At 33.9% G+C, this 22,060-nt stretch overlaps 1 protein-coding gene across 4 annotated transcripts in view; it reads left to right on the forward strand.

The window, feature by feature from the left end:
- The first annotated feature begins 1,998 nt into the window (after positions 1–1,998).
- The window catches only part of LOC145935815 (uncharacterized), a 69,929-nt gene continuing 49,867 nt past the window's right edge, over positions 1,999–22,060 (forward strand). The window contains exons 1-2 of one of the 4 annotated variants that reach the window (XM_083037436.1): positions 1,999–2,364; positions 5,646–6,432. In XM_083037436.1, coding sequence (XP_082893562.1) covers positions 6,287–6,432 — 146 coding nt within the window. In that variant the 5' untranslated portion in view covers positions 1,999–2,364; positions 5,646–6,286. The remainder of the gene's footprint in view (positions 2,365–5,645; positions 6,433–22,060) is intronic. The other 3 variants (XM_083037437.1, XM_083037438.1, XM_083037439.1) reach the window with 3 other exon arrangements.

Here is a 22,060-nt window from a genome sequence, read left to right on the forward strand (position 1 = left end):
TTGGCTAATTTTTGTATTAATTATTCGGCGATTTTTATTCCCATTTCATTTGACGTTTGTCGAGATGTATACTTTTTACGTAAGAAGGCGCGCAATATTATGCAATAATAATGAGTTTTTTTTTTATTCGCAAAAAAATTTTATTTTGAGACTTTTATTTTTATGATTAACTAAACTGTCAATTAGCGCAAATAAAGATATGTATACTCTTCTCTATCTTTATGATATCAAAATCTAGAACTTATCGCGAGATATCATATAGTTTTAAAACTTTTCATAGACGGGCTTATATTATAATGAGATTGAATTTACAAAGCGAAATCTTTTAGTATATCTTGTATCAAACACGACACGTCCTTGAATATACTCCTTCCTCCCTTTAATCAATATCGTTACACAACCGTTTTGTCACGAATAAAAACTTGGTTAATAGTTTTTTTCACAAATGTTAATTATCCTTTTATTATCATGCATATATGTTTGCGAAATATCGTCGCGTATATAAGAAATAAATAAATGTGTGTTGAATATTTATATTATTATATAAAATTAAATGATATTGCGCAGCATTAGATACCGAGAAGAAATGCTTCGAAAATAATTCGTATATAATTTTTATTATACGTTCTTAAACAGATTTTTCTACATGTTATCGAAATATTTTATATTTTTATATTATTACGTAAAATAATATGAATTATTTTCGCGATATATTGGTCATTATGAATATTATTATATAATGCGTAATTTCATATTTAATTTTTTTATTTTTTAATAATTTTCATTTTTGAAAATTTTATTTATATTTTAGCTTATAAATATAGTGCTGCATTTGTATTTATAAAAGTGTCAACAATATGGCGTCTAAGTTAATGAGCAATCAAACACTACTTTCTCAATTTCGAAAATACTCGAAAGATGGCGCAAAGATATAGCGGCAGCTAATTTTAGTAGTCGAGTCGCTCATCTCAATCAACTTGTGACGTAATTCATCTTCGTGCATGTACGATCAAAGAAAAATCATGTGACAAATTCGCGCAAGCATCAACGGGCCTCAACATATTTCGCTATAATAAGAATATTCCCCGTTCTGGAAAGAAATAGAATAATAATAGAGATAAGAATAATATACACATTATTTGTTTATTTGTTCCACATGAAAAATAACGATTCTGTTTCAAAAACAAAAGGACTTGTGTTTACACGGCATATTTTTAATCAGAAGGTATTCTTTTATTTTTGAAACATTGTATATATATATATATATATATATATATATATATAAAAGATTAATATTGTGCTCTCAATATATTATTTAGTTTACTTTATATATATTAAAATATATAATAGAAAATTTAACATATTTTATATTGCATTGAAGCACGAATCTCTGGAGATTGATCACGTGGGTAATGACGTCACACGCATACGCACGAAATTCTGACGGGACTTGACCCGATCTTTCTACACTCTACACTCTGCTCGATGGCGTCAATCAGTGCAGCAACAGCAACGTATACGTGCGAGATACTATGGATTCGATAATTTGTTGCGAAAAAACAAGGTCAGAAATTAGAGGCTAAGAGCTTAAAATAAATTACTTGATTTAATATATTTTTGCATACATATATATATTTCGTTTATCAATTTATATATTTATTTATCAAAAATTGCCGATAAAATTGCGATTTTTATCGCGATTACGTTTGGCAGCGTATATATATATGTTCGAGACAGTAACAATATTTCAAAGAACACAAATACAATTATTTTATTATATTGCTTTATTATTTTACTATTCATCATTATTACTTTTTTGAATTGAGTATTAATTATATATAATATTATTATTTTTAAAATTATTATTCGTTTCTCGAACAGTCATGATATATAAGAATATTTAGAAACGAAATAACACGTCTGGAATATACATATACACTCGAAGCAACTTCACGTAGCATATCGACTTGACGGATACCAATGGCGCCTTCTTTTCCCTCGAACTAGGCACTTTACTGAGACGGCGCTCGTCGCGCATGCGCGAGAAACTCAGCCCGTATCACAACACAGTTCGTGCAGTTCGGTTCAGTTCGTAGGCGAGTCAGACGAGCTACGTTTGACTCCGTTACGTCGGACGTGACGAAGCGGTCGCAGTCTCCTCGTTCACGAAGAACTCTCGGCATTCCCGCGTCTCCGTCGCCGACGTCGTCGTCGTCGTCGCCCTCGTCGTCAATCACGGTAGTTTATATAGTGGTCGTACGTGTGGACGACGTCGCGAAGAAGCTCGATAGACGCCTGTGTGATCGTGAAAAGTGTGAGAATATTCGTGAAATCGGCTAGCGTGCTAGGACCCTACGAGTACATGTAAGTAAAAGTATCTATCTCATCTCTTCTCATGCGAATCCGAAACTCGAATCGATAATTCCGAATCCGCGACGTTTGAGGTTAAGACGCGTGAGAAAAAGATCGTTAGCGTTCGAGAGGTTATTAAATCGCACCTGCCATCGCGAGAGACGACGAGACCCATCCGGTCGCAGAATTCGCGGATCGCGTCGATCCCTCCGAGAGATTCCGCGAGATTGAAGGATCGGCTTCGATCTAGAATTCTAGAAGATTGCTCGGGTGGCGCCGAGAGACGCGCGCGAGAAAGAGGTTAATCGAGGAGGATGAGAAGTGCCTCTGCTACATCCTTCCTCGCGTCGCGTCGCTTTAATTCCGGAGTCCCCCCTCGGGGATCGATGACAATCTCTCATGCAATCTGGCGGCTCCGGAATGGATGAGCGCGCGAAAGGACGGTGTCCTGTCAGCGTCCAGCGCTGCCGATCTGTCAGCTGGTTGACGGCTGACAGATCGGAGCGATCAAACGTCGAATCTTATCGTCCTTGTCTCTCTTGTGCCACTTTCACGAGCATCTCGTGCACGAGTACAACCTGCATCTGCGAGAGACTGCGATTGAGTATTCTAGGTTAGGTCGAGCACCATCTACATTGTATGGACGACCATAAGAAATCTAATTTTGACGATGAAATATCCCGTATCTTTCTCTCGATTCATACTCATATTGTATAAATGAGGAAAGAAATTTTTCTTCTTAATGCGTTTTGGCGTGAAAAGAATGCCTTCGTAAATATAACGATTAATGATTTTTTTACGTTCGTTTTATTTAGACATGAAGAGATCAACTCCGGATTAATTCTGTCGATGGCGGATTAGATATATCTCTCGATTGTTCTTACCTTGTGATTGTTCTTCGTCCGAAAGTCGAACCAGTTAAGCGGATAGCGAGATTGTCGAGTGACCTCAATGACACTCAATGATCGGATAATCCGTCATCAATGGATATCCTCTTAATGTTTGGAGGTCACACAGTCGAGAGAGGAAGCAGCCGTGATAAAAGATTGGAAACTTTTCCGAATCAATTTCGAAATAAAAGTTTTGCGAAACGAAACTTTTTCATTTTGAAAACTGTGCTAAATGTAATTTATTTTATAGAATATATCATATTTTCAAATTGAGAGGGCAAGTGAATAATGAATAGTTGCAATTTTAAATACATAATAGATATCATTGTGCTGTTTGAAAAGATTAATTGCGTTTTTAATGTCTAATGGAATTATGTTTTGATCTTTTGACTGATGGATTTTTTAATCAATTTGGAGTCGAATTTTTTTTCTTCTTGATGAAATTTTCGCGTTAGTTATTCTCTTTCAACGCAGTCAATTTTAAATATATATCTCTCTGCATAATTGTAAATCTTTATAAAATAAATTTTATAGTTTATTTAAATATAATTATACTATTCGTAATTATACTACCTTTATATAATTATATTATATAGAAAATTATGTTATAAATTTGTTGAAAAATATATTCGCTTTCCCTTTCATAAATTTTAACCAGAGAAGTCATTTTTAGAACGACGTGGTGAAAACATTAAGTTTTCCTGCTACGTCACACGAATGAACGAAGCTTATCAAATATTTTTATCGCTCTCTCGTTGATCTCTTTGCAATTCTCGCGTTTCTCCATCTTCGCTTAAATTTTTCGTTTCGTGTAATCAAACTTTATCAAAATGTATTTTTTTTTTATTATTTCTTTTTGCCAAATTTTTCGGACGGATGGAACTGTATCTGCTCTAGACTTGCATTAATCGCTAGTACATCACGTTGGGACGCGTCATGTCACCTAGTTTACGTTCCGAAACTCGATTCCAGGAAGCGCACGGGTATTCGCGGAAATTCATTTGCATATTTCCGAGCGCAATTAGCATTTTTAAAACGTCAGTTTCTCTACTTAGCGCCATGCAGTTTATATTTGCCTTTCAGTGTTTCTCATCGCACGACAAATTGACGATTCGCAAATTTATTATAATTAGGTCAGTCAGTAATACAAGAAAAAATAACGAATGGTGAAGTTAAAAAGTGAATTAATTATTTAAAGATCGTTGAATAAAATCTTCCTCTCTCGTGCATTTGCGATCTTCCAAAACGCGAGGTGATTTTAATAATTACTATTCATTAACTATATAAATATTTAAATAATATTTTGATTACCATTTTTAATAATTATTATATTTAAAAGAAAAAAATTATTTTTTATAATAATATTAACGGAAACGCAATACATTTAAAAAGGTATAATAATCACGTTATTAAAAAACGCACAGATAACAACACAGGATATACAAAATGTTGATAAAATTGTCCTGTTATCTCGGCGACTTCTTTACTTGAAAGATAACGTTTCGCAGACGGTAGTGAGGAAGAAAAAAAGAATTAAAGAGAGAAAGAAATAGCTATCGATGTGTTTGTTTTTAAATAGATGATAGTATTTTGCTGGATCTTTCGTTTCTGTAATCACAAGAATTAATTATTTTTTTTTTATGTTTGGATCTTGTAGCACTTGATGGATATTTAATTTTGTATATGTTTATTTAATTTGAGACTGCGACATTTCAGAAATGTATTGCAATGTTAAAATATACATGAATCCAACTCTCGACTGTGCCTTAAAAAATTCACAATGCAAGAATTGATCGTATTATTATCATCATATATGTACATTGTTATTACGTATACAAGTCCATATATTTTCATTCTCTGAAATTTCAATATTCATTATCTGAAATAACTTGAATAATAATTTTTTTTTTTAATAAAATGGATGCATTTAGTTTCAACGGGCTGACAAAATAACAAAAAAGATGTTTTTAAAATAAAAATATATGGACCCGTTTTGTTACGTTTTGCAAACGAAGTTATTATTATTGTTATATATTTTATTATTTATTATATTATTATTATATATTACTTCAAAAGCTCTATTTTAGATACCTCAATATTCTAAATGAAAAGAGTTTTAAGTCATTATGCGGAAATATAAAAGCAAACTCGGCTTGTAATTTTCTCATTTACCGAATGATAATATATTGATTATTATTGATGGGGATTAATTATACCTTCAATTTATTGAGTTTGTAATGAATTTTTCTCGTGCCCCGCGTTTTTTGTCCGTAGTTAGTTTTTGTTCAACAAGTGAATTGCGCAAACGTTTTCCCTTTTCACTACGTTAAATCAATCTCGCTCTTTACCTTTCTTTCAATTTTTCCACGACCGCGCAATACAATTTCGAAATTTTGTTTACAGTTGCCGAGAACCAAAGTGGCGCTCAAGTATGTTGGCTGTACTTCTTCCTATTGAATCTCGACGCGACGTTTGACAAAGAAGCGTAGAAGCGACAGAAGTGACGTCGATGAAGCATCCGCGAAGCGGGATCACCACGAAGTCGTCGAAGTCGCTCTTGAGACGAAGTTCCTCACGCGGGGGAAAATTCACGACGGTGGAAGTACGCGATACAAATCTCCGTCGTGGTCCATCCGAGCGCTCGTGACGTGCTCAAGAAGCAATCTCGAGAAATTGGAGCACCGAATCCGAGGAGGACATACAGCCGAGGCTACCTCTCTTCCGATCTACTCTATATTTTCCGATATATGTAATTGAAAAATTCGGAAATGAATCTTCTCGCGGGCGCGAAACGCGAGACGATGGGACCGAAATAAGTGCGTGAAGTGATATATACTATATACGAACGACCGGAAGTCGCGAATCGGCCGCGAATGTATCGATCGACCGAGAGTATCATCCGCTGAATCGAAGTCAAGGTCTCTCGGGGACTCACGTGGAATCACGTTGGAAGTCACGGTTGTTAGACAGTCGTCGAGATCCTCGCTAGATATTCGGCACGTTACACGCAACAGGATTCAAAGTGCCCCGGCCTCAGGGGTGAGATGGCCTTCATGATGAAGAAGAAGAAGTACAAATTCTCGGTGGAGGTCGACCTCGAAGAGCTCACGGCGGTGCCGTTTGTCAGTGCTGTGCTCTTTGCCAAGCTGAGGCTCCTGGATGGCGGTTCGTTCGTCGATCATTCCACTAGGTGAGTGTTGCATTCTCTTTTTTATATACGTATACATATATATGACTGTCTATAAGGTTGACAAGACCCATGCGATCGTTAACGTGACTCTCAATGCCACGAGTTCATCAATTTTATAAGGCATATATACATCTTAAAGCAAGATTCTCTATATATAAAATTCGATCTTCTATATATAAAATATAATTTATTTTCAAGATATTACGAAATACATAAATATGCAAGATAATTTAATAATGCAGCGTTTGGCTGAAACAATTCAGGAATTTTGTCGACATTATTTATCACGATTATAATCATAAATGTGTATATGATACTTAGCATTTAATATTTAATTATTTATATCGGCGGACTTTTTAAACCTCTGAGCTAAATTCTGGTTTTCTCGCCGATGCACGTTGCGATGAGCGACGTTGGCGTTTTATCGATGAGGAACTTTCATGATGATTATCAAGATTTATATCGCCGTTCGTAGAACTCGAGTCTTTCCAGAAATAGATTCTCGACGGAAATAAAGACTTTAGCTATGCCCGGCGCGCTGAACTTTGCGGCGATTTTTTTTACGCCATGTAATAACATACGTCACACGTTTCTTATACACCCAGGATTATCGTTCTCACAATCAGTACATTTTATTATCTCGTTATCCATTAATTTTTGGACTTTTATTAATATTTGCTATTAATTTTACGCATTGCTGTATTGACCTTAGTAGACATAATACAAAACTCCGAACGTTTAGGCTTTGCGCACAATAGAGAAAATATTAGGAATAGGAATAAATATTAAGCATTAGGCCTACTGCACAATACAAAAGAATAGACAAAATAAGAACAGAGAATAAAAAAATATCCATGCATCAACAGAAGCAGATAGATATTATTAGGAGGTGACAATAGATATTTTTTGCTTCTATTGATGAATATTTTCTATTTTCTGTTCCTATTGCTTGTACTTTTGTATTGTGCAGGAAGTTTAATGTTTAATATTTATTCCAATTCCTAATATTTTTTCTATTGTGCGCAGGGCCTTAGAATATAACGTAAAAATTCGTTGCTTCGCGTTATAATGTTATCGTTCAGAAATATCATTTGTTGGAAACATTTGAGAGCGTTTATAAAACTTGTCGAACGCACATGTAGTTTCGAAATAACGAGAAAGTTCGGGATAATACGCGTGTCTGTAGAATAATCTCTAAACAAAATTAAAATTATTCTAACAGTTTTGTATTTTCGTCGAAAATCGCGCGATTTCGAAATATTTCGAAATGACATTTTAGGAAAAGCGCAAGCATATACAATTACATATATGCTTCAGCAGAATTTCAATCCTAAAGTTTTATCGCGCATTTATTTCGTCTCTGGAAAAGTTCCACATTCCCCGTATTTCGATAATCGAGAAAAGCCCGATTGCGGGAACTGAAAGCTTTATTCCTGGCGATGATGCGCGAGGCACGTTAGGATTCTCTTATGGCGGGGAAGCCGCAACGAGCTTGTATGGAATTTGCGAGCGCGTAATGGCCCGCTATAGTTGAGATCTATATTTAGCGGGGACGCGCACAGTTTGCTTTTTCTGATGAACCATTAAAACTTCGTTGAACCAAGCCGGAAGCTCGTTCGGCTTTAGATAGTCTCCAGCTCGAAAACCGTCCGAGGAGCTTTAACGCCTCTAAAGCGTTGATCTTAAGCTGGATAACATATGCGGCCAGTGAAACGAATATGCATACATATACGAATGTATGAAATGCGCTATGCGTATATTATCATAAATAATAAATATGGGGGAGAAGGTTTGACATCTGAAATGTTGTGGATAGAGAGAGAGAGAGAGAGAGTTCGAAAGGAGAAAATTATTTTGGAAAAATATTATCGACTTTGGTAAAATAAAAATCATAGAGATTATATATTTTAATTAAATACAATATAAATATATTTCAATATATATACATAATATTTATATATAATTATTAAATTATATATATATTTAAAATTTAAATATTTAATATTTGATATATTTGATAAAAAAAATTTGCAGCAGATATTAAAAAGAAATATAATCTTTCATATTAATTTTTAAATTATTTCCAATCATTTAGCAAAATTTTTCATTGTTTCATAATTTAATAAATATGTCGCAACTTTGCGAAATAATTCGAAATAATTGAAGAAATGATGAAAAATATTATTTCTTCTCAATATCTTTCGTGTTTTATTTTATTAATGAGCCGGAAGAGGAAACTCTATTAATCAGCCATATTGACGATCGTAAAACAGCGGTTTCGAATAATGCTCTATTCAACAAACGTTCGAGGCACAAGTGTTTCCTCGTGCGGATGAGGTAATTGCCGACGATGTTGTAATTACGTATGTGACAATGCTGTAAATGTTGGTTACGTAAATGCTCGCGGTATATATATACATATATTCGAATTCATCGATACTCGTTAGATAAATTAGCCGGATGTGGTTCACTACCGTTAAAACAATCTGTAATACGTTCAAGATTCAGATCTCTTACAAGTTATTTCGTGCGTTTTTGCCCTGACATTCTGCGATTTAACAGCTGAAAACGAGCAGCCAGGTATGCCTCGCGTGACTCTGTTCACGGTATCGTTACTTTAACTGCTGCTTTTTACTGCTACTTTCGCTTCTCTCTCCAATATATAAACGCGCATAAATATAAAGATTTCTCAGAACACAATGCGCGGTCGGTTGAATTCTTTTTCTTTGTATTAATAAACCGCGCTGCGGATACTTTAGCAGTACAAAAACTCGAGTCGCGATTTGACAGCGATCCAAAGCCACTTGAAACCAATGAAATCACGAGAGAGAAATATCGCGATAAAAAAAATCCGACGTTCTGAAATTGGGTCCAAATTTTTTTTTTACCGTCACATAGTTCACCCTGTAAAAAGAGGGTATTGAAATCTGGGGCACTCCTTGTATGTCATGAGTAAATTTTTTTTTCAGATACATGATGAATAGCTACATAAATTTATTTTTCATTTCTAAAGAGATGAAAATTCGATCATTTTTTAAAACTTTTCCATGTAGACGTTTGGACGCGATAAATGTGTGAAATGAACGAATTTAATTAAAATAATTTGCGTTTTTTCGGGGGGGTAGAATTCGACATTAAATTGCGAATCGAAAAATCACAGAGAGTCCAAAGAGAGAAAGAGAGAGAGAGAGTCCGCGTTGTTTAACAAAACAAGCTATTGTCTCGCAGCGGGAAAACTAACACCGCGATATTTTGCATCCCGTGCATTATGTCGCGTGCTTTCCTTTATAAGTAGAATAATGTTTCCACCCGGTGTGCAAATGCGTGCGACATAAATTCCACCATCATTTGCGAGCGCTTCTACTTAACGACGCATTTCACCGCATAAAAGATAATGTAGTGAAACATGAATCGTATATAATCTTTCTTTTCTCATAAGTGGAATTTCCAAGTGTTTTATTTACTCGTATATTGTGTTTCTATATTTTTGACACTACATTCTCGCTTTAAAACAAACACAGATAAACATAAATATATATAACAAAATAAATAAGATATAAAAATGCGTACGTCGTACATTTTTCACAAGAGTGACATTTTTTTCTCGCGTATTTATTTTGTTATCTCTGTATTTCCATTTGGAATATTATTTCGTTTCTTTGCTGCGTGGTTGCAATATAGATAGGTATTTTTCCGTCCCGTTCGTTATTGAATGGACGAAGTCGATAGTCAGTCGCGCAAAAATGATCCGACTCTATGACGTATATAGCGGTAGCATCCGCGTGAAACCGCTTTTTAGAACCGTTGCTTTTATTCCGGATATCGGCGTAACAGTAGCGGCATCGGACACGAGGACGACCCTGCCGTATCAGAATATAGCGTCCGTGAGAGGCATATCGTATCCTACATAGAATAGTATACATTTTTCCCAAAAAACAAAAAAAAATACTTCGTGCGAAAATAACGTCAGATTCACTAACTGGTTTTAATTCTTCGTTTAGTTAGAGTCATTCTCGAATTCTTCTAGTTTCTAATCTTTTCTCGGCATTAATTATGTCGCTAACGAACTGTGAATTCACGTCTTAGCCAAGAAATGTAAGAAATACATTGAGCTAAACGTAATTAGAATTACTCGTATGATCATAATCTATACATCAGATTGTTCATGATAATAAGGAAGGATCAGGATGATCAGGCGATATTTTTGAAATTAGCAAAATGCCTGCACAGAGAGAATTTTCTCTTAGAATTTACCCTGAAAATCGTGGTAATCGTGGGACAATATAGTATGGAAATAATTTTATGAGAATTTTTCTGATTAATATTTATCACAATAAAAATCAAAATATCTATCACAATAAAATATAAAATATGTTTGATTAATTTTATTATGCAGTTTGGTAAAAGTAATCAAACATGTTTTATATTTTATTGTGATAGATATTATTATTTTTATTGTGATAAATATTAATCAGAAAAATTCTCATAAAATTCTTTCCATATATCATATTGTCCCACGATTACCATGATTTTCAAGGTAAATTTTAAGAGAAAATTCTCCCAGTTTGGGGTTTAAAGCAGAGTTTAAGAGTCTTCTTTTTTTTAAAAAATTATTTTAATATTGCAATCTAAAAATTCTACAAATCTAGAGTAACGAGTTTTACTTACGATGCATATTAAATATAAATTTCCTTGTAGAATCCATTTTCTAGAACCGTTTTTAATCTCAATTAATTAAATCAAGGGAAATGCAAAATATATTACATTATACTTATGAGAGGAAGGATATCTTTCTACATAAAATTGTTTTATTATATTTTTATATAATTCTATCGAGAGACAGAAAGCGGTTAAGTATTTTTTTTTTTACAGAAAAACATAGTTGAAAAAGGTGAAGCAAGGTCGCACGTGACAAGGCTTCTGATAGTTCTATACTAATCCATTGGTACGTCTATCGATTAGCTATAATGACTTACCAGTTTGCTGCGCATAAGATAACTGCCAGGGTTTACAAAATGTGTCTCTTCAAGGAAAGCTCGTCAATTGACGTGAATAACTTGTAGGATTGTTTCTTGGATGCAGTCTGAATATTCACCGACCTGAAAATGCATAATGAGATAAGAGAGCGCGGTAACGAAAATAATTTGATTAATCGCGCAGAGCATGGAAAACGGCTATTCAGGCAACATCTTATAAAAGTCTTTGGCTATCGTGAAAAATTATTATTTAACGAGTTATGTTAATCGCGCGCGTATATTTTACGATATGCTTACGCTTAGCTCAGATAGCTCAGATATTATAATCGCGCTTATTAAAACACTATTTCGCTCATGGAGGACATTCTTTTAGTTGCGAATTAATTACATACATATATCATCTCATTGCGTTTTCAGTCACAACAAATAATTATATACAGTACGATAGCGTACCGCATTGACCTACTTTTTCAACACGTATTCAACACACTAAGTATGGCTGTCATAAATCTTATGCTCCCTACACAGCTCTCGATAGTTGTTAAACTCTGTGATAATTTTGGAATTAATTTTCTATTTAATTAAAAAGACAAAAGTTTTATTAAATTAAGCTGCAAAGATACAACTGCAAATAGTTAGCGCGAGTTAGCGAAATGTCATTTTCTCTTAAATACTTGAGAAAACTTCAATTAATACACTTTACACTTTAATTCCCATTTTAATTATCGAGATATTTAACTTTGAAAATTAAAAACTTTTGATCCAAAGCAGTATCAAAGCAGATTTCCGCTAATGAAATACTAACCCTGAATTCTTAAGAAAAGAATGGCGCCTCGCGATATATACATATGTCTTGTAATATATGAAAAACAAATTGAGGATACAAACATGAATTCTCAAGAGCGAATAATAAGTACAAATGGTACGAGATATGATAAAGAGGATGTATACTACTTTTGCTTTTATTTCTGGGAGAAATCTTTGTTTATTAAAAGAATAATTTTCGAATTTTTCGTGAATAATATTCTTTTGCGTAAATTTTTTCATATTACTATAATTGCTTCTCGAAATTTTTTTGTTTATATTATTTTATGGCTAATGTCCATTTGAGAGATCAATTCTGTCCAGAATCATATTTTTACAAAATAAATATAACGCTAGAAATAGTTATTCTCTTTTGCTTTAAATTCTCTGCAAAATGTCAAAATGTCATATTTTCTTTCTTTTTTTTTTTCTTTATTTATTGTCTCATTTAAAATTAATATATGACCCAAATAACAAAATTTAAATTATAACTGAAAAAATATTCGTAAAACAATAATACTAAAAATAAATAATTCTGAAGCTGAATAATTCTAAAAATGTTACATTTTCTATTATATTCCAATTTACAAATGAAATATATATACGCGTACAAATAAAATGTAAAATGAAACAGTAGCAAACGATGAATATACGAGAGAGATGATACAGGATATTTATTGAATATTAATTAGGACATTTAATAAATTATATCAATGTTAAATATTTAAAAGCAAATTATGCGTTTCAAAACGAGGATTATAATAGGCTGTGCTCTGCGCGCGACGAAACCGGCAGCAATTAGCTTCCGTTTGAAATCGAAACAAGTGGCGAGAGAAACGAGAACAAAGGTGCATCGGTATTGTGAGGGAACTCTATATTGTATTTAAGACAGAGTTCGCGCGTCACGAGGACGGTATTAATATGGAACTGGTAATTCTCATTGCGAGTTTTGTGCCGTGTAATTATTCGCGCTTAAAAACGGAGAGCTAAGTAAGTGCAACGAAAGCTCTTATTTATAGCAACCAATTCCTCTTGGTTTTTTTTTCGCTCGTAAGAACTTGCCTCGTTCTTTAAAATAACAATTCGTGTACTGCGAACAAATATATCCAAGTCACAGTACAACCATTTTCTCTACTTCGCGGTAAATATTTATAATTATTTTATATGTACATGTATTTTGTAGTAATAAAAGGGGAAGAGTTTTTGTATTCCGGAAATTTTCCTCGTATAAAAAATTTCTTTGGAAAATAAATATAAACCAATGAATAATTTAAAAAGATATCGCGTTTTTAAATAATATATATAGTTTTTCGACAAAAATAATTTTTTATAGCTTCGCTTTTGAACAATATCTTTTATTCAGTCCGCAGTATGTAGGATAGAGCTGTATTTTTTCTCATCCATATATATATATATATATATATACATATACATAAATTATTACATTGAAAAAAATTTGTTAACTTGATAAATAAATATTTCAACTAAATATTATTTTGTTAATTGAACATATAGAAATATTTAAATTAAATATAACATATTAAATCTAACAAAACGTATATTTGACTGAAATACTAATATATGTTCAATTAACAAAATAGTAATTTATTTGAAAGGTTTAGTCAAGTTAACAAATTCTTTCTTCAGTGTAGGATGATATATCAATAGAAATCAATAAGTAAAATGATAGACGTGGATATAGAGGTGGATTTATATACGACGCGAAATAATACCGTTTATATCAAGAAAAGATGTTCAGTTATCTAATATATACGGGTGTATCAGACGTCCACCCCTTTTATTTTGGAAATGGTTCAAAATTATGAAAAATCGCGAAATACGTGTTTGATTATTTCGAGGGACTACCCTTTTAAGGGGGTTTCGATAGTTGTTCCCCTAAGAAAGTATCCCAGGGAGACCCTAACTCAAAAATTTTAAATGGAATCACCCATATTGTAGTATATCGTTTGAAAGGGCATAAATAAAGAAAATTTTTGGCGCAAACCGGAGGTTGATACGTTGACCTGTTCAGAAGTTATTTAGGATCAAAGTTTAACAAAGGCCAATTAAAAAAAATCATTACTACCATTTGAAAAATTCTAAAAAGACGTTTGAGGTGTAAAAGTGTTTGCCTTTTTAAGTCCTTTTCATAAAAAATTTAGATTTGATCTTGAAGTTTTTTTTTTCAATTTGAGAAAGAAATTCAAACAAGACGTGAATTTAATAAGTTGCTTAAATTTCTTTTTTGAACTGAAAATAACATCAAGGTCAAATCTGATTTTTTAATGGAAAGAACTTAAAAAGATGAATACTTTCACACCTCAAACGTTTTTTTTAGAATTTTCTAAATGATAGTTATGATTTTTTGAAATTGGCCTTTTTCGAACTTTGATTCTAAATAACTTCTGAACGGGTCAACGTATCAACCTCCGGTTTGCGCCAAAAATTTTCTTTTTTTATGCCTTTTTAAACGATATACTACAATATGGATGGTTCCATTAAAAATTTTTAAGTTGGGATTTTCCTGGGGCACTCTCTTGGGGGCACAACCATTGAAACCCCCTTAAAAGACTAGTCTCTCGAAATAATCAAACATGTATTTCATCGTTTTTCATAATTTTGAGCCGTTTCCAAAATAAAGGGTGGACGGGAACTGATACACCCTGTATTTCGCAATAGTGGAGAATGTTACTTTACGGAATGAAAATTTAATCAGAGTTGCACATTCGTACAAATACTACAAATGCTACTCAATTTACGATGAATACAATCTCTCTAGGACGACGTGGAGGTAGACGAACATTCATAATAAGATTGAGATAAGCATTTTATGTAAGTTAGTATCAGTTGCCTTGTCGGTCGTCCTCAACTTCCGTCAGCTGTGCGTCACTTTGAACCATGACCTTCCGCGAAATCGTCTTTCAGACCCTCCACTCGGTTAACCTCGGAACGAAAATCCCACGCGATGATGCGACGAATCTCCAAGTTTACGGTCGACGAAAATCCAATAAGGTGGATGAGGCAGAAGGCAGATGAGAGAAAGTGGCGATGAAAAATTTATTAAACACGTTAATGAAACGTTCTATCGACCTTCGCTGAAAGAATCTTTGCGTGAAAAAAGGACGTTTGTAGCTTTAAACATTTTTTTTTATTTTATCCGCAAATATAGATAATCCGCAAATATTGTGATGAAGAGATATTAATTACTTTTTTTAAAGAAGTCTAAATTGTTCCAAATTGAATGAAAGGGATAAAAAGAGTATTTTTATAATTTATTAATTTTTATATAATTCTACAATTATCTCTTTTAAAACTTAAGACAAGGATTAAATTAATTTATACGTGTATTTTCGTGAAAATATCACACCGCCAGAGTAAAGACTTAAAAAAAAAAATGAATTATGATAACGAGGATGAAAATTTTAGACTCGCAAGTTTTAAAGCTCCGACAGAATTTTTCGAACATTGCGCGAGAAAATTCGAAAAAATGACGAGAGAACACTTCGCGCCTTTCCCACGACAATCGTAATAACCGAAGTATATAAGAAAAGGACCGGGTTTTTTTACGAGTCCCATCGAATCCCTGGGGGATTCCCATGTTCCCGGTTCCCATGGACCATTTACTTGGAAATCTTGACTTGGAGGAGATTTACGAGCGGCAGACGAACGACGCTGGGTTGGGAAAAAGGAGGGAGAAAATTAGAAGGAGGATAGCGTGCGCGATGATAATGGACAATGTCCTGTCCCGTCGTGTCCCTGCGTGGAAGTTGACCGGCCGACCGCGCTCGAGGACCTGACACCGCCACTTCATACGTGATGATGAGGAAACGCCCGATTACAACGCTGCGCTGCTCCGGGCGGCCGCGGCGCGTTACATTAATATTTCTGCGTGTACCAACGCCAATGATTATGTTGGTTGATGCACACGCGCGCGCCGAGACGGGATATATCGTGTTCCCGTGTACATATTTGCCGAAGGGACGGGAATTGAAAGCGTTCTGCAGAGAGGGAGATCGGATAAAGGGATCGGGACGGGGTATCCTCGTGTCCGACACATAATGTGTGTACCAATTGATTCGTTTACCACGCGTCGCCGACACCTGTAATATTGTTCTCTCTGATATCGTTTGCTTTGGTAGATGATACGCGGTAACAATCAGATTTCACTTGATCTGCGTATAATTTGTTTTCTGATTTATATATATTTTCTGTTACATTTACTTTTAACAACATTTACTTTAAACAAATGCGTTTTTCGAATGCATTTCACATCTAAAGATAAATATAATTTTGTACACAGAGAGAATTTTCTCTTGGAATTTGCCCTGAAAATCATGGTAATCGTGGGACAATATGGTATATAGAAAGAATTTTATGAGAATTTCTCTGATTAATATTTATCACATTAAAAATATATAATATCTATTACAATAAAATATATATAAAATATGATCAATTTTACTATGCAGTTTAGTAAAATTAATCAAATATGTTTTATTGTGATAGATATTATTATTTTTATTGTGATAAATATTTATCAGAGAAATTTTCATATAATTCTTTTCATACCATATTATCCTATGATTACTGATTTTCAAGGTAAATTCTAATTTTTTTTTTCAATTTTTACTTCATATTTTGTTTATGTAATTTATTGTGTAAGTGCGAGAAGGACACACTTTTCTATTATAAAAGAGGTATAAAAATGTTTAACTTTACCGAATTTTCTAATTAAATTTTTTTTACGGTTTTTGCTCCAAATTTTTCAATATTTAATATTCTTCATATTATTGCAAATTAGCGGAGAATCCGCAAATGTGATAGATATTTACATCGAGCCATATATGCATGTATACGTGCATTAAAGATGTAAAGCATTTTCCACATAGTTTGCATCACCACTCATTATCGGCGAAACGAGATTGAACATGTTTTTAGCGATTATTTCACTGTATCTGAGAGCTACGGTACAGAAATATTTTCAAGCGCGATTAAATTTTGCATCTCTGATAGGTTGCTGCGTTTTTTACTTTGGTAACATGCAACGCAAAGTGCTTCTCAGATAAGTTGCTCTTAATAATAGATTTTGTGCATCTGTGCATTTAAACGTAAACATAAAGCGTGTTTCCTGAAAATATCGTAAACACGAATTTTCTGTATAATACGATGCTCGAGTAAAAAATCCAATATAAATCTTGAAAATATTAACAATATAACGTCTAATATAGATATTATAGTATGTAATATAATAAATATTGTGTGCATAATTGGATATATGAAATATATCGAAATATCATCAACTCTTGTCAACGATTCTTATGCGTAAGATTTTTTATTTCTGCATAATTGCGTAATTCATATTGCACCTTTGAACTCGGTGATGAAAAATAAGAATTCAGTTAAACGTACGACTCGATATCTTGCAAGTCAAGTTTAACGGAATTTAAGATATAAAATTTTAAATTATATCTGTAAATATTTTTTTCCATTTTAACGTAATAGTTATTATCTTTATTGCCTCGTAAAACAATTTTTTCCCCCAATTACATCTCAAGAGCAGTTACAGTGTTTCTCCATTAGAACGTCGCGTGTATAATTTGACGATTACGTTCTCCGGGAGACCCGGTGTGTCAATTACGTAATACCGGCGGCGCTCGTTTACATTACACGAGAATCGATTGTTATGCGGCTACCGATATGCAACCAATGAAAAGCGAAAGTACCGTTGTCTTGGCTATTCGATCGGAACACGCGATTCCGCGGTACGCGAAACACATACACATGAAACCGACGTATATATAAAATTATAGGTAGCCGAAGTACGCTCGAGCTCGTTACGGCGATGTTAGCCACTCAATTATCGAATGTGCATAATTTGCCTGTGAACCGTAACTACCCCGCGTTCTGTATTAGTTGCGGGAAATTGCGAGGGATTAAATCACGCATATACACTCTATAGCCCGCGTAACTCATCTCGACGACATCGATTCAATTATCACATATGCGCGCGGCGTTGATAATTCTCGATGTTAAATATCAGCGCTACTGTAATATATAGAAGAAGGGATGGTGAAAGTTATATAACTCTGATTCAACGAGATAATACAGAATAGAATACAAAAATAATTTTTTATGACATAATATATGACAATTGTATAAAATAATATAATTAATTTATCATATACAGGGTATCCCAGAATGATGGGGACTAAATTCGTGTGCAGATTCCTGGGATCATTTGGAGATGATTTTTCCTCAGCGAAAATGTCGAGGGAGGTCATTATTTTTTGCATGTTTCCAATTTTTGCCATCATGTATCTTTGTAATTAAGCCTTATATTAAAATTCTATTAAAGTAAACTCTACCTGAAATTAATTGAAGAATGTGAATTTATTATTATTTTATTTCCACAAGGCTTAGTTTGCGAAAAACCCTTTATTTTCAATCGCTTATAACTCGAAAATTATTGGTGTCTCGACATTTTTGCCGAGGAAAAATCGTCTCCAAATAATCCCAGGAATCTGCACACAAATTTAGTCCCCATCATTCTGGGACACCCTGTATATATAATTTTATTATATGATATATTATATAATTTATATTATAATTATATGTATGTATATATATATATAATTATAATAAATTATATAATGTATTATACATAATTTGCAGAAGCATTTCTTGTAAGAAAAGAGATTGACAATTCTTATATAATATTCGATTAGGATTCAGAATCTGGTCTAAATCATTGAAGACAAGCGTATAATTTTTCTATAATTTAATATAATTTCTTCTTTTCTCTTCTCTTCCAAGAGTAGCGATTAGCGATAAAACACTCGCGGTAGCGAGACTTATTCTACTTCCTCTTCGTGAAACGACATTAGCGGGGGGACAGTTTCAAGATATTGAATTAATCTCGCGGAATCCCCGAGTTCCTGATTTTCTTCGTTATGAAATATCTCGCGATTATATGAACCTTGGCGATCTTTTCCGAAACGAAACGAGCGTTTTCCGTCGCTGACTCTTACGGTGATCTCTCGCGTGCACAAACTGGCAAGTAGTAACGGTAATTCATAAGTGGGACGACTTGTCGCGAGGGCAGGACCGCCATCTCCCTCTCTCTCTTTCTCATTCTCGTCGCGGTCACTTGATGGTTAATAATCGTAATGCCCGATGCTCCATCGCGTCGCATTCACACGCGTATCGTCGCCATCAGGAAGTCACATGTCGTATGGCAAGCAGAAATGTGGGAGCTTTTTCGCGGCCGAAGCGTTTCCGCTTCCGATTTCGAAACGTCTCGCTAAGGTCTCGCTTTACGTTCCGCATTCTTCGCAGAAGATAGTAGAACTCGCGATGAATGGAGAACTCATTATCCTTTACCCGCAGAATGCTGATAACTCGAAGTGAACTTCGCGCGGAGAATGAGTCTCTTTGCTCCTTAACTTTGTGAATTTGACTTTCGGGGAAAATGGCGCGATCTTCCTCGGGAATAATGTTCAAAGTTTTGCGATTATCAGACGCAGTCATCATGTATAATTTCACGTCTATATATGTGTATACTTCTTTGCTGAAGAAACAGATGCAAAGCAAAATGCAATTAATTCAGAAAGAAAAAATAAAACACCATAAATTGACTTGATACTTGTAATAATAATAGGGTGTTTATTATTTTAATGAAGTATGCGAATTATTTTAAATATAGATTTTTTTATTCGTATATAAAAAAATAACGTAATGAAAAGAATGTACGTTTATGTATTTTGCATAACGTAATTATATTAAATTGCGATCAAATTTGATTAAATGCAATGTTAAGGAAGGTACATATATGTTATAGTGAAAACTGCCGATAAATTGCATTAACAACGAAAGCAATTTAGTACACAAAGTTGTTTCTTGCTAAAAAGAATCAAGAGATTACGTGCTCGAAGTTTTATTTCACGCTTGCCACAGCTGAAAGATCAGATGAACCTTGAAGAACATGTTCGGTCACTTCCCATTGATGGATATCGCTCGGAGAGGCAGTAATCACGTTCGATTTCTCCTGTTTTCACCAGGCAGGTTTTTCGCCGGGCATTCGAGTTAATCCAACATAAAATCCGACCGTTTATGTACCCGACAAACATTCGAGCATTACAACATCCGAATAGCAGGGATCCCGTATTAGCAAGAGCACGAATCTATCGGGGATTTGTATCGACTACATATAAGAGTATAAAAATCGTTCGATAACGCCGATTCGTTCAGAGTTTTATTACAGTAATATCAGTTTATAAAATTAAATAGTGATTATAGATGTGTGTGTGTGTGTGTGTGTGTGTGTGTGTGTGTGTGTGTGTGTGTGTGTGTGTGTGTGTGAATATATATATTATATAATATATATATTTTTTTTAGAGTTTATAATACTTTAGAATTTCTGATATTTCAAATACATTCACTACATTTTTATTAAAGCTGAAATGACTTCTCGACGATCTTTTTCCCTTCGCACATAGATTTTCGCTTCACAGAACATTTTCCGATCTTTAGACACCGCAATGCATTACCTCTCTCAGAAGTTTGAGTAGTTGTGGCTCTCGAGACTTGAAAATTCAAGTCACTGCGCTGCCAGCACATTGAATAAAAACATATTTTTCCAGAAAATGTCCATTTACTTTTTTTTTCGGCGACCGCGTACAATTCTCTTCAATCCAGATTAATAGAAGACATTCGTGTTAATGGAAATATCGCTTTTTCAACCGTGCTAGATTCGAAATCCGCAATTTTCATCAATCACGCTTTAATTTTGCCGACCGTGAAAAACTTCGGAGGTAATGTTTATTATTTCATTTTTTTTTTCGTCTGTTTCCTTTTCGTGATTTCCGATCTTTTGCCTCAATCGTCCCCCATCTTTCGTCTTATGCTTTGTCATTTTACGACTGCTTTCGAGGTACGGAAAATCGACGGACGAATCGCCGGAAGCGAAAGTCATTTCTTCCTTCCACGCGACTTCCTGCTCGTTTGAATATATTCCATTCCGACCACAGCGATCATTTACTTTTCAAAATTGTGACTGCGACGCGGAAGTAGAGAGCAGACATCAATTTTCATGGTTATTTTATTGGTTGTATATCATACCTATAGTAAATTTTGTTGTTGAAAATTTAAAACGTTTTCCAAAATTAAATGTTTTTCACTTATTTATTATTTGTAACAGAAAAAAACGTAATATAAAAATTATAAAAAATAAGCTATTAAAGTGAGAGAACTGATATTAGAAGAATTAAAAATCATTATTCAATATATATTTATAAAAAATGTCATAATGTCAAAATGTCAAAATGTTTTTATTTACATAATTATTATTATTATTCAGAATATAAGCACAGAATTAGCTATGCAGTAAAATAATATTTGCTCTGTGCTCTGTTTCATCGAAAACGTTATGCAAATAATTTCCCGACTTTCAAAAGATGGACATGGTCGCGGTTTAATTGAGGCGTGCTCAACGTGTGCTTCACATTGGAGGGCCACGATCTCGAGAGTTCTCTGAATATTCATCAGATTATTCAGAACGCATTCCTTCGAACGATCCGCCATGGTTAGCCAAAGCTCTATTGTCCCACGAAGATTCGCGTCGATGACGTGCAACGAGCGAACACGGGTTGTGATATCGAACTCTCGAAACTTATAATTAGTTCAATGAGTAATTCAATGATTCGAATGGACACGATATGGACATTTCCTCCGAAGTTGATATTCCTAGGAATTTTATTTCCATTTCTATATACATAAATGATTTTGATATAATTTTTTATACCAAAATCGAAGGAATAATTAATTTGCACTAATATAATTTATTTTCCTAG

The sequence above is a fragment of the Prenolepis imparis genome, unplaced genomic scaffold (assembly GCF_030444845.1).
Source record: "Prenolepis imparis isolate NDT839.2.m4 unplaced genomic scaffold, iyPreImpa1.0 SCAF_5, whole genome shotgun sequence".
Classification (NCBI taxonomy): Eukaryota; Metazoa; Arthropoda; class Insecta; order Hymenoptera; family Formicidae; genus Prenolepis; species Prenolepis imparis.